General features: G+C 37.8%; 1 protein-coding gene across 8 annotated transcripts in view; it reads left to right on the plus strand.

Annotated features, from left to right (window-relative positions):
• LOC121517453 (NACHT, LRR and PYD domains-containing protein 12-like) overlaps positions 1-14,782 on the plus strand; it is an 86,611-nt gene that overhangs the window by 55,513 nt on the left and 16,316 nt on the right. For 3 of the 8 annotated variants that reach the window (XM_041799264.1, XM_041799348.1, XM_041799688.1), the window contains 5 exons: positions 2,462-2,635; positions 9,079-9,252; positions 9,869-10,042; positions 10,638-10,687; positions 10,795-10,883. In XM_041799264.1, coding sequence (XP_041655198.1) covers positions 2,462-2,635; positions 9,079-9,252; positions 9,869-10,042; positions 10,638-10,687; positions 10,795-10,883 — 661 coding nt within the window. The remainder of the gene's footprint in view (positions 1-2,461; positions 2,636-9,078; positions 9,253-9,868; positions 10,043-10,637; positions 10,688-10,794; positions 10,884-14,782) is intronic. The other 5 variants (XM_041799433.1, XM_041799518.1, XM_041799608.1 and 2 more) reach the window with 2 other exon arrangements.

The raw sequence follows: 14,782 nt of genomic DNA on the forward strand, positions 1-14,782 counted from the left end.
TGAAGGATTTATTGTCTAATTTAATATTATTTTGTTCCCCCTGTGGGGGATTAAAACAGCTGCTCTCGGGATAGCAAACACTTTCCCTGCGCAATTGTCCGTCAGCCCTAAGCGCAGACATCGTATCTCACTTTGGTGATTCAGTTTAATGTCAGCCTGATTTAATCCCTCATTATAAAAAAATCTGTATTGCCAAACTAAAATCAACTACATTTGTTTACATACAATTTAATTTTATGTCAACAAGACTTGCAATTATGGTCTTGATCACTGGCATTTAAACGGGACATTGGGAGACGTGGTATGTTTGAAACATGGGGAGAGTTGTAGCACCACCAAGTCCACCAATCAGGGATAAGATAGGAATCATATGATAACTTAGGTATTTTTCCACTTTCTCCCCAGTCACACATGGTGATTATCAAGGCTAGAAACAGGTGCATGCAGATTCTATAGAGAAAAAAATGATTTTGATGTAGAACATCATTTACATGTACATCATGTACATTTTTTTAACAAGACTATATTTTGTTTAGTACTTATACTATTGCAGATAAAACCATGTGACTTATATTAGAATACATTTTCTCAGGCAAAATGTGATGCAGTTTTCCCCTGCTAATTTCAAACCACTATGCTAATACAGCCAGCTAAACAATAGCTGACAGGGGTAGGGTGGGTTGTAACACATCTTCAAAAAGTGTTACAACCATCCCTATCCCCAACTGGCAGGATCAGGAAGAAGAGGCAGTCTGGAATACTCACTGATACACAGTGAAGCAAGCATTTATGGAAGAAGAACAGAAAGGAAGAATCAAAATGTTGGAAAGCGTTAGCCTATCTTAGGAAAGAATAAAGGCAAGCAAAAGAAAAAGGGGAGACAGCCCACCAAGAAAATGTTGAAAGCCAACGCTGACGATGCTGAGACCTCAGACGATGAAACCTTTTGTGTTGACTGTATGGAGCCATTTGGACACTCAAAGCCAAAGGAAGCATGGGTAAAATGTGCCCTGTGCAGTCTCTGGGCCCGCCAAGCTTGCACTCCAGAGTTACAAACATTCATTTGTCACCATTGTGACCCTTATTAAAAATATACACACAGAGACACACTCACAAACACACACACATTGTTTTTTGTTAGACCTACATCTTCTTTACACAGCTACATTGTAGTGTTCATTAAGCACACATACTGTTAAGGAAGTTTGTTCTAGACTAGTTTACACACACAGCAAGTGTGTTGGAGTTATGGTCAGTCACATGGTGTGGCCTCTGTTTTTGCTTTTTTAGTCCAATTTTTACAATTTACCCCAGCATGTGTTATAACCTACCCCGGTAGTGGGGTAGGTTGTAACAAAGGATCACCATGTAATTGACATCACCTCATGAGATCTGTCATATTCTTGAAGAGGTTTAAATTGGTGCCATTTGTAGTAGACAAATGTGGGTACTTTGTATTAAAGTTTGAGAACTCTAACTCAAAAATTCAGTGTTAAAGGTGCTGAAGCAAAGAGTGTCACAACCATACCTGGTCTCCCCTAGTTTATAAATCCTGTGTATTTGACTCTAGGTCTTGTCAAAAAATGGTAAAAATTACTCTCATAACGATAAAACAAATTGTTTATAACTGAAAATGTATTCCAAGCTGTCCTATGAAATGAGAGGTCGCCATTTTTGGTCTTGGTGCAGCGCTCACACACATAATTACGCATGGAGATGCACCACTTTATGACAGGGATGTCAGGGGGACTCAGAGAGAACAGACATGCATAAGAACATCTGTTGTGGCTCAGACATGTACTTATAAGTTTCACTCAGTAGGTGAAACTTATAAGGGCTCTTTGAGCTATTTGAGCAGTAATAGCGCAGCAGTCAGATAAACATCTCAGCAGGTTCCTTCTCTCTTTCTCTCTCTGGACTCTGCACTGATCCAAGGTTAGGTGAAATAATCTAAGGGTCTGATCAGATATTGTGGACAATAGGTTGCCATTTTAAAGCCATAAACAATCATGCTGAATGTATATTTGATTATAATGAATATTCCAGTCTTGCAAATTTAGCATCAGTGGGTCTTAAAAACATTAAAAATATGGAAAAAATTGCCACCTGATACAAGGACAGCATATATATGTGTGTGTGTGGGTGTGTGTGTGTGTGGGTGAACATCCAAGAAATCATGTCTGGCCCTCCTCTTTCTGTCATTGAAAAATGTTGGCCCCCAGGAAAAACTAATTTGGGAACCCTGCTAACTCAGTAGATGAGTGGATAATGTGTGGAGGACTTACTGTATGGTGACTAACAAACACTAAAGAACATAGACACTTTGTCAATGAATAGTATTCTATCTTTAAATGTTGGCATCCACTGTTCACCAGTTTTTTTGCAATGCATTTACTGACATCAAACGTCAACTATATGACTTAGTTCCATCTTCACTGATGTGATTTTTTTTTTTTTTCAGATTGAGTAGATGCAGTTTGTCAGAGATCAGCTGTTCTTCTCTTGCCTCTGCTCTGATGACTAACCCCTCACATCTGAGAGAGCTGGACCTGAGCCTCAACGAGCTCCAGGATTCAGGAGTGAAGTTTCTGTGCGATTACCTGCAGAGTCCAAACTGCAAACTGGAGACTCTGAGGTCAGAAGTTGTTGTCATTTTATTGTGTCATTACTTTTTTCTTTTGTTCCAAGCAGTGTTGTAGTCGAGTCATCAAAGAAAAATCTGAGTTGAGTCCCCTTTACTTGAGTCCATATCCTAGATGAGTCCCCAGTACTTAAAACCCAGACCCAAATTAAATTAAATCATGAATTATTTTGAGGCATTCCAGTTTTCCAGGTGGGCTACAGTGATGTGTTTCATTAATGTCTGAATTTTTTCACATGTGTATTCTAAAGGACTAGAAAAGCTGTTTACAGCAGTTGTGCACCAACAAAAAAAAAACATTTATGACCTTGAGATGGAGTAAACTTAGAGACAGGGTCCATTTTGGCAACCATTTTAAAATTTAGTTTGTAGACAAAAATATGTTTGGTTTTAGTCACATTTTAGTCCTGATCAAGCTTCATAGTTTTACTCTACTTTTAGTCAATGAAAACTGAAAAACATCCAGTCCAGGATGAGGATTATTGATTTTTATTGATCTTGGTACTCTTTTTAATACTCCTTAATGGTCACACTCTTCATGGATAATATTCGTTATATTCCCTCCGAGACCCTTGTGTGCATTTTACGTGCTTTTCAGTTTTCATTTTTCGATAATTTTGGCTGAGTTCATGCATTTGGCATGAATTTTGGTAAGATTGTGTATTTTTGTTTGATCTTTTTATTTCCAGCTCAGCTCCTACAGTAAGTCTAAAATACACTATGTATGAAAAAACAGTAACACTTTGGACCTTTAGCGCATAAAACATGCCATTTAAACCCATTGTAACTGTAATTTTTGATCTTCCTGCCATGAAAGCATAATACATACATTTTATTATATCTGGGTGTCAGTCTGGCCTTTGACCTTGAAATTGATCATTTTTAGTACTCTCCACACAATGTCATCATTTTGACCATATATGGCATATGGAGAAAAAAAAACATGCTATTTCTACTAGATGGCACTGTCCCATTTGACCCCCTCCCTCACCCCTAAGGTGAGTGTGTGTGTGTGTGGGGGTGTGTGTGTGTGTGTGTGTGTGTGTACATTTAGAACTTTTACCTTGAATTTGAAATTGAATTTTGAACTTCTGCACTACAACCACATGAAACAGAATGAATGAAATTTAGTGGCACCTGAAGGCCTTTGCTCAAAATGTCATAAGGTCATCCATATGGAATGAGATTTGTGTCCAAAAGATTCAAACAAAACTTTTTCAGTATCAAACAAAAAATAGCATTTGAGAACAAAAAATGTGATCCAAACAACAAAATCTTCACATCAAGAGAACAAATTTGAAATAGCAACCAAATTATTAGTCTTTGAATTTTTAAGATCTATCTTTTTGTTTCCAGTTCCTGTTTTTCTCTCTCAGTGATCAGACTTTTGCTCTCGCTTCTCAGTTTTGCTTTTGTGCTGCCTGATCCTTTGTTTGCATCTCTTGAAATTTTGGTCTCAGTTGTGACACAAATGTCACATGTGGGCGGCCTTTTCTGGGCCGTATCCCTATTGGCCAACAAGTTTTTGAGTGATGGCTCAGTCGCTCCAGATGCTCTGGAAGTTGATATTCAGCTCACATTTGGGAAATTTGAGGAAACCAGCGGACTATTGTTGTTGCATCAGTTTGACTGAATCATTAATGCTTTATTAAATCTAATTATTGATTAAACGGGTTTATTTGTCAGTTGGTGGATGGCCACCATGTCCCAACAAGGCTGTGGCATCAGCAAGGAGGGGGCGGAGTCATGTTTTGGGTTGGATTCATGAGGAGCAAGCCCCCTTTAGGGTCCCTGAAGGTGTGAAAATGACCTCGGCAAAGTATATAGAGTTTCTGAATGACCACTTTCTTCCATGGTTCAAAAAGAAGAGCAGCGCCTTCTGTGGCAAAATTTTCTTCAAGCATGACAATGCTCCATCTCATGCTGCAAAGAATCCCTCTGTCATTGGCTGCTATGAGCATAAAAGGAGAGAAACTCATGGTGTGGCCCTCATCCTCTCCTGACCTCAACCCTGTTGAGAACCTTTGGAGCATCCTCAAGCTAAAGATCTATGAGGGTGGGAGGCAGTTCACATCAAAACAGCAGCTCTGGGAGGATATTCTGACATCCTGCAAAGAAATTCAAGCAGAAACTCTCCAAAAACTCACAAATTCAATGGATGCAAGAATAGTGAAGGTGATATCAAAGAAGGGCTCCTGTGTTAACATGGAACTTGGCCTGTTAAGATGTTTTGATTGAAATAGCTTTGATTTCAGTAAATATGACCTCCTAATTCGGCAAATTCAATGAATGACAATTTTCAGCTCTTTACAACCAAAAATTGTTTTAAAATCCTGTCATGCTTAATAATGTGGAAAAGTGCATTTGGGTTTTTTATTTATTTTTTAAATTAACGGTTATCATTATAATGTTTTAAAAATCATTTGAATTATGCTCTAATGGCTGATGGCTTGAAAAATACACTGTTATTTGTATTAATACTTCAGAAAATAAGACAAAAATGTCATTTGCTTAATAATGTGGAAAGCGGTGTAGTAGAAATAGTATGTTTTTTTCTCCATATGCCATATATGGTCAAAATGATGCTATTGGGTGGAGAGTACTGAAAGTGATCAATTTTAAAGTCAAAGCCCAAACTGACACCCAGATCAAAATCCATGCATTATGCTTTCATAGCAGGGAGATCAAAAATTACAGTTTGAATGGGTTTCAATGGAGCGTTTTATGCGCCAAAGACCCCAAGTGTGAGTATTTGTCACTGCACAAAAAATAATAATGCATGAAAATCAACATCACTGCTAATCATAGACATATCCTAGGCTCCAATAATCCAAAACAAAAAAATCTACTTTGCATGTAGCATATTGAAAATAATTCATATTTTCTGATTCTTTTTTTCCACCTGAAAACATGGTGCCATCATAACAAAAACCTGGCATTTAAAGAGTTAAAATCTTTAAAAATTCAAGAATCTTTGATATCAATACTTAGGTCAGATGTAACTGAAAAAATGACGTCCATGAAAGTAGAATGAAATCTAAATGTATAATATTTTTTTATTGCTACAGTATGAGGAGCGTGTTTTATGTGCTAAAGGTCCCAAGTGTAACAAATGTTTGAACAGTCCTGGAGGGTTAACAGAATTATTTGTATATTTAAGGTGGAAAAATGAGACAACATGTTTTTAACTGAACTCATGCTCTACATCTAACTTATACTAAATATTCCTCCTTTAAAATTACTGTATTTATTCAGATTTCTCACTAAAAACTAAAATTCCAATTTTCTCCGTGGGACATTTGAACACATCATAAAAAGGTCTTAGCTTCATCCCCCCTTTGATAAAGTCTGAGCTGTCTCTAAACACATCATAATTTTACTGTATGCCACTTTGTTTAGCTAAACTAATCAGCATTATCTCAGTGATGTCAACACAGATTTCAACGTTGGATTGATATTTTTAACTAAGGGGACTCACTTCAAGGTGTAAGAGTTTTTATCACTCTGTCCAAGACTGAGGAGGATTACTGTAATATAACCAGTCTGAGCAGCTGGTGGAGATTTTCAGCCATTCAAAGATAGGCTGGCTGCATTTTAGTTTAATTTCTGTAAAGATAATCATGGGAAAACAGAGAAGAGCCACAGGTTTTAACTACCTATCAACCTTTCAGCTCCTCTCTTTGTCACCCAGGCTCACCTGCTCATCCTCTCTCTCTCCTCTGGTTGTTTTAACAGACGGCTAGATTCACGTAAACACACATGCAGGTGAACGCACACCAGGCGCTGCATGAACACTGATCAGTTATGAGGGGTTTTCTCACACGAAAACAACAAATATTACATAATAAAATAGTCTTCAGCAAAAACAGTTCCAGTCCTCCTCTTCATCCTCCAGTCCAGTTAAAGCTCAAGTCCAAGTATAACAGGCAGAACTATACCTGAATAATAGTAAATGGAGTGATTAATAATCGGTATCCACCCTCCTATCCCTCCCGAAAGCTGTAGGATTAAACTACCCTTATCCCGGGGGATGACTCCTATTTTAATCAAGAATTAAGGCAGTTAACTCCAACTTCGTACTGGAAACTCAACCATTTATTAAAATGAGAGAAAGAAAGAAAAATGCAGAGTAGAAACTCAAAATTTCTCTTATTAAGAGACTTAACAATTCCCTGCAAAAACAGCCAAGTAGGGAAACCTTTAGGCCTAAATCTGTATCTAGCAATACCTCTAACGACTTAACTCTCACCGGTGAGGCTTATCCTAACACTGCCTACTCTTAACGGGCATTTGACATATAACCCTTAAGTAATCACTTTACCGGTGGGGACTGTAAACCCCCCATAAAGTTGATATCACAAAGAAAATGTAAACAAACGAATACAAGTGAATATATTATTTTAACAACTGCAGACAAAAGCAGTTATTTAGCTGCAGGAATCACCTCAACTAAATAACTGAGTGATTGAAACTCTTAGCAGTGATTAAACAGTATCTTTACAACAGAACAGTCCATCCATTCCCTTAGTGAGACCCCAGTTCAGAACCGGTGTCAGACGCTCTGTTATTTTCCTTGAGTGCTTAATGCTTCAAGGTGGCAGGGTAATATTGTCAGTTTTGTTTACTCACAACCTTTGTAGAACATCTGGTACGTGGGCAGAAGGAAGGCAGAGGGCGGAATCTCCCGAACAGAGAGGGAGAGTGAGGGGAAAGTGTTCATCAAAGGAAAACGCCGCTGTCCTCAGCGCCAAAGTCACGTCCAAAACCCTTGCGCTCCAATTCTCCTGATAGCAGAGTTACCACGTAGAAGAATGTCCTCAGGAACGAGACTACAACCTGGCTTAACTTTAACTTTTGCCCCTTCTCTAAAAGGCTTCTGCCTCACCTAAACGGACTTGAACTGAACAGCTGCGCCACTTCCTTGTGAGGAGAATGTAGCTTAGCCACGGCTAACAGTAGTTTGCAGACCTGGTCCTCCTCGGCTAGTGGGTCCTCTTCCAGCACTCACGGAACAAGTCAGCGCACTAACCGAGACTTTACCCGCAACTACACGTTACCGCGGTCACTCATCACATTTTCCACTTCAAAATAGTCTCAGGTTGCTACTTGTCCCACAGCCTCGCGTAGTCCATCCGTCCAGTTGCTCCATCTTATCCTTTTCCCCTCCCCCTTTTTTCCGCCCTCTCACCCCTATTCGTTGACCTGCCAACACTCTTAAAGGCACAGAACATGACTTAAGCAGGAAAAAGTGTTTTTGTATAATGTCTCTTGTTTGATAGCCTGTACTACTGGCTACACAAGTCCAATTCCGAGTCATCAACGCATGAGTCCAAGTTGGTTCACGAGTCCTCCAGAATCAAGACTGAAGTGGGACTGGAGACTTAAGTACTACAAGACTGGTTCCAAGTGTCAGTGTTTATCAAAGTGTCCGATCATTAGTATATTCTGCAGTTTGCTTTTATCTGCTGAATTGAATTTACCTAACATGGGAATTTCAAATGAAGTTTTCAGTTCAACAGATTTGCTGAAATTGAGATTTGAGGTCTTATTTCTGAGGATGACCCATCCAAGAGGAGCAAAAAACTGTTTCATAGTTTTTCTCAAGCAGAACTGAAACTCTATCTCCACGTAAGATTTACAAAAATTCAGGGAAAGTGTTTGGTTTTGTTCAAAGTCCGACTGTAAAATGTTCTCAGAAAAAGGAAGAACATTTTTTAAAGCTTTTTATCATTAACTCACTTGATGAGTGGATAATGTGTGTGGAAGGCTTACTGTATGGTGACAAAGACTAAAGGACAAAGCAGTGTTAATTTTTGCAGCGGTTTTTAATTTTAGTCTTAGTTTTAGTCTTTAAATGAAATGCATTTTAGTTTTAGTCACATTTTAGTCATTTCTACCCTTTTTAGTTTTAGTCTAGTTTTAGTCCATGAAAAGTCCTCACATTTTAGTCTTTACTTTTAGCCCAAGAATTTATTTTCTTTCCTAAATCTGGTACCAAATCATGGTAGTGTGTTCCCTGCACTCTACCAAACCTGGGGTCCCTGCTTTCTACAGCTGAGAGACAGAATAGATACAGATGCATTGGTTTTTGACAGATTTACCCACCGTGAAGAAATAAAATGGATTTGAATGAACTACATTATATTTTAGTCTAGTTTTAGTCATCTTGATGAAAACTAAATTTAGTTTTTGTCAGTTTTAGTCATAAAAGATATATTTTTAGTAGTTTTTTTTCTAGATTTCCTCATGGAAAAAAAGGCTGTCAACAAATAGTTTTAGTTGACAAAATTAACACTGGGTCAAAGACAGTCCATAAATGTCAGTCTATCCTTAAATGTTGGCATTCAAAGTTCATCATTGTTTCGCAGTGCATTTACTGACATCAAACAGTCAACTATATGACTCAGCCCCATCTTCACCGATGTGATCTTTTTCAGATTGAGTAGATGCAGTTTGTCAGAGATCAGCTGTTCTTCTCTGGCCTCAGCTCTGACGACTGACCCCTCACATCTGAGAGAGCTGGACCTGAGTGACAATCATCTCCAGGATTCAGGAGTGAATTTTCTGTGTGATTACCTGCAGAGTCCAAACTGCAAACTGGAAACTCTGAGGTCAGAAATCCTTGTCACTTTATTGTGTCATTTTTCTTTTGTTCCAAGTGTCAGTGTGTTTCAGTCAAAGTATCGGATCATTTGTTGATTCAACAGTACCCTGTTTTTCTGTGGGAAAAATTCACTAAAATGGATGTTTTACATGGAAACTATTAGATTATCCCCATTGAGATCAGAGGTCTTATTTCTAAGGGTGACCCATCCAAGAAGAGTAAAATGCTGTTTCAACAACAAAACACACTCAAGCAGTCCAGGATAAAATTCAGTGATCGTTTTTAAAATAAAAATCAGCATTTCTAATTTTGATTAAAAACAGTACAGTGAAGGTGGAATATAATGTTCATATTCAGACTATCAGTTGTTCCAATAAAAGGAAACAAATGTTTAAAAGCGTCTTTTGTCAACTCAGTAGATGAGTGGATAATGTGTATGGAGGGCTTTCTGTACGGTGACTAACAAACACTAAAGAACATAGACACTTGGTCAATGAATAGTATTCTATCCTTAAATGTTGACATCCACTGTTCGTTTTTTTTTTTTTGCAGTGCATTTACTGACATCAAACGTCAACTATATGACTCAGTCCCATCTTCACTGATGTGATTTTTTATTTCAGATTGAGTGGATGCAGTTTGTCAGAGTTCGGCTGTTCTTCTCTGGCCTCAGCTCTGATGACTAACCCCTCACACCTGAGAGAGCTGGACCTGAGCTTCAACAAGCTCCAGGATTCAGGAGAGAAGTGTCTGAGTGACCTTGTGGAGAGTCCATACTGCAGACTTGAGTCTCTGAGGTCAGTGAAACATTTGTGTCAGCTCATGTTGTTTGAAAAGCGCTTAACTGGAGGAGTACATTTTTGTTTATATTGAGTATCCCAACTTTTCTAATTCTACTACATGAGCTCCTAAATCCACCAGTAAGAGTAAAGAGTTAGGAACTAAGAATAAGGAGCACTGGTACAGAGGCACTTGTAGTAGAGATCAAATGAACACCACTGTGATTTAAGCCTTAGGATTCTGCAGTGATAGCACGACTCAGAGGAAGGCTCAGTAGTAACCAGACGAATCAGTCATGTCATGAACTCATCTCCTGTGTTGTCTGATTTTATTTAGTGTCATTTTTGTTCAATCCAAGCTGACTTTGAGGAAAAATGTGAAGTTACAGTGATTTATATTTTTCATCCATTTTTGCCACAGTTTTAAAAAACCTGTTTGGTTTGATTGGTTAATCTCTTTAGTGCAGCCACAGATTGTGAGATTCAACAGGTGGTTGTAGTCTTTACAGTGGAGATATAATCGGTTGTAATGAATTTGATAATATGATGTGCAAAAGACTTTGAAGTTGGCTAACTTAGAGAACTTTTTTTTTTCTTTCAACTGGATCAATAGCTTTTGGGATGATGACGATAAAGTGATCAGAGCTGATGATGAGAAAAAATGTGAGTTTTGAAACAATGTTTCCTTCCCCTGAGAAATTTATATCAACATCTGATTTGATAATCAGCTGTTGTTTCTTGTTACCTTTGTTCTTACCTTTTTTAAACAGCTCTGAAGGCCCAACACTTCTCACTGTCAGAAGACTTCAATGTCCAAAAGGATGAGAAGGAAAACCTTTATCCGCTTGATGATAAAACGGTGAGGAGAAAAAAAACATCTGCAGTGTGATCCATTTCCAGAACTGAAAATGACTGAGATTTCACCACTGATATAACACATTTATCTAAAATGTCAAACAGAGAATATTCAGAGTATTCAGAGTTTAACAGAGTATTCAAAAGAATACACAAAAGGGACATATTACCCAAAAATGACTTTTTCAGGTTATTCCAAAAAAAAATATGTGCCCCTGGCCTGTCCACAATGCCCTCAAGTACCAGAAAAATCCATTCCTCCTCCCTCTCTTTCTCCACATTTCAGAAAATGTATGCAGCTGAGAACAAGCTGTTCTCAGATTTTCCCCTCATGACCTCATATGGGGAGTCCCGCCCTTCTCTCCTGATCTTCCTCTCAGCTGCCAGCTGAGATGCTGGATAGCTCAGTGCAGGGGTCACTAACTGGCAGATGGCAGACAGTGGTCTAGGTCTGTACCCAGACGCCATCCGTTATGGACCTGGACCTGGAAAGAGTAGATGAAAAGACGAGTGAGCTGAGACAAGTCTCGGGCCCTGTGATTTCTGCCTTAATAGAATTGCGGCCGGAATCACGGAATTGGCCAATAAAAATGGAATCTACTATTGAATGCAGAAATCGCGGAAATTCACAATGCGAGGGCAAACAGGCAGCGCCAGAATCTCAGTTCAATTCAATTCAAAACTTTATTACAGACTCTAGGTCCAGAGAATAAAAAACAATACAAAACAACACATAAAGAGGACAGAACAATTCATGCATGTTACCATAATGGCACAATAAGTTAATACATCAGATTCAGTATAAAAAAGAACTAAAAAATAAAATTACACTAAAAACAGGCATCTGTACCAGTGTTTCCATAGTGGTGACATGTATTTAACAGCACTATGTTTGATGTCAGTCAAGGCCAAAATAATTTCATTCCCAGAGGAATCAAATCGACACATAAATTTATACACAAGATTTCTTAATACAGCACTTAGAGTATTAACTCCTGCACCTACAAACATCTCACTCTCAATCTATTTGTGGCGGTCCGTCACAAATAAATAAATGTATGGAAAAACTTACATTTTTTTATTTTTTATTTTTTTAAATTGGTGAATAAGTGACAATACACAGAACAGTAACAAGAAAACACGACAAACATGCACACATACAAAAAAAGCAAAACCAAAGAGACAAACAAATGAAATCGATTGATCAAGAAAATAAAAAACATGTACTCATATATAAAAAAAAAAAAAAAAAAACAGACATTATAATGGTTTGGTGTTGGATAATCCATGGTGTGTTCAGGTGTCCTGGCTTACATAGTATAAATTACTCAAGTCTTGTAAGTTAAGGGGAATGGGGGACGGTTATAAGGAAGGTATAGTTGTCCTATAAATAAAAAAATAATAATTAAAAAAAAAGAAAAAAGGGGGAGGGGGGGACTAATTAGACTCACAATTATATCAGAAATTGAAGTGATAATATTAATAGTAGTAGTAGTAGTACTAAAAAATAACAGTTATTATAATATAATAACAACAATGATAATAGGCATACAATAATAACAGCACACTTACACACCGCCATACACATGTCTCCAATTGCATTTAGTTTTCCTTTTAATCAAACAATATGTAAATTTTTGGGCCAAGAAAGGACCGAGAGTGGGTGGATATGTCTGGTTGAGGGGGATAACGGCCCGCAGTGACATGCAGACCCCCAGCCATGCGGCGGCAGCCCCCCCAGTGAGTACGCTCAGAGCGGTGGTTGCTACATCAGCTCTGCCACCTCACTCCCAGAAAGCCATATAATTTTATATTTATACATACATACATACATTTGCTTTTGTTATTAGATTTAATATTTCAAGATGAGCTTGTCTGCCCCCAGACCCAGGCAAGGGTGTGTCGGTACTCTGTGGAGGACAACTCCCAGACCCTTGAGGAGGAAGTCTGTCCAACCCTCGCGAGTTACCTTTAATCAGAAGTCAGACATATGCCTTGTTGATGTCAATGAGGGGGGCCAAGGGAGAGTAAGGGGGGATGGTGTAAGGCCTCCATGGTTGGGTCACACTCAAACGGGGGCCGTTTCCGAAACAGGGCGGGAACCAGGAAGTGGCCACCGTCACTGGCCTCCAGACCAAATCACCCACCCCAGGAACCATTCAAGTCATAAACCTTAATGGGTGGTATTAAAGGATGGATGAAATTAAAAGTAACAGTAATAATGATAATGATCATAATAATCAGATTTAAATGAAATATTGCTTTTGATGGCATATGTATGGGTATAAGTCTGTATGCTATTCTGCTATATCGCAGGTGTAGTGGTAAATGGTACTGATAAAAATCAAATACAATAGGAATAATGATAATAATACTAATGACAGTACAAATACTGATAATAGCAATAAAGTTGATCAACATTATAGTAATAAGGCAAGGATGTCATTTATATTGAAAAAAGGTGGGAGATGAGTTAGCTTAAATACATAGGTGATGATTATCGTTAATAGCTTTTATAGGCTATATGATAGACTTGACAGATGTTTTGAGGAAAGAGAGAGAAAAAAAGAGGATAAAAAGGAGGAAAAAAGTATGCATATCTATAAACAAATACATATAAACATATACTAATAGATTTGTATTACATATATAAGCATGAGAATGCATAAAAAATATATCTATAAGGCCATATCTCCGCACATACATACATATATATATACATATATATACATGCACACACACGTACATATATATATACATTGTACATTCATCTACAGACACTCACAAACATACACACAGGCATACTTTTAGATCGTGTCAGTGGTTTAACTGCTGAATTAAAAAAAAAAAGAAAAAAAACCAAATCAAAATAACAACAACAACAAAAAAATCTTATTGAGAGATATATAGTAATGATAATCAAGATGGTATTAGATCAATATTAATAATGTTAATAATAATAATTGTAAAAGTAACATATGGATGGCTATAAAACAGACCAGAAACCTAAAGTGGAAGATTTTAAGAAAGAAGAAAATGGTGGGGCAAAGGGGGGTAAATAAATTAATTAAACAAAAAGGAGAAAAAGTAGAGCAACTGAAGTGGACAGACAGAGAAACTACCGAGTTAAGGTGGTTCAGGTTGGATTGTGGACATGTGCATGGTTTAGTTTTAGTGAGTTTCAACGTTAGATGGATGGTAAATGGGTAATGAATGCATTCCAAGTTTCATTGAAGGCTGATATACTGTTGTTTTTGTGTGCTGTAGTTTTTGCTGTAGTGTAGGCATGCAGATAGTTGTCTGTGCTACCCAAAGTGCATTGTGAACAGGTGTCTGAATTAGTTAGTCCCATTTTAAACATTTTCCTTTGGGTGATGTGTGCTCTGTGGATGGTTTTGTATTGTATAAGCTGTAAATTTTTATTAGTGGTCATTGAAAAGATGTTTTGATTTATTTGTATCCAGAAGTCGGGACTGGGAGGGAGTGATAAGTCATCTTCCCATTTTAAGGTTGGCAGCGTTATAGATGTATCTGACGAAGATATGACTTTGTACATTTTTGATATTAATTTTTTTTAGCTTTTGATTGACATAATTCCGTTGATTATCTTGGATGATTGAAGGGTGTTATTGGTTATGTTGATTTTGGATTTAATAATAGATTTTAATTGTTGATAATGGAGGAACTGTTCCCTCCCAATCCCGTACTCCTGGATAAGTGTATTGAATGAGATAAACTGGTTGTTTTGAAATAGGTGATGGAGGTGAGTGATGCCCTTTTGTTGCCATGATGGGAAGTGGACTGGAGTGTTGTGGAGCTGGAAGTCAGGGTTGTGCCATATAGGAGTGTATCTGCATGCTGTTAGCGGTGCTTTGGTGATTTTAAGTGTTTTCCACCAGGCTG

This window comes from Cheilinus undulatus, linkage group 1 (assembly GCF_018320785.1).
Source record: "Cheilinus undulatus linkage group 1, ASM1832078v1, whole genome shotgun sequence".
Classification (NCBI taxonomy): domain Eukaryota; kingdom Metazoa; phylum Chordata; class Actinopteri; order Labriformes; family Labridae; genus Cheilinus; species Cheilinus undulatus.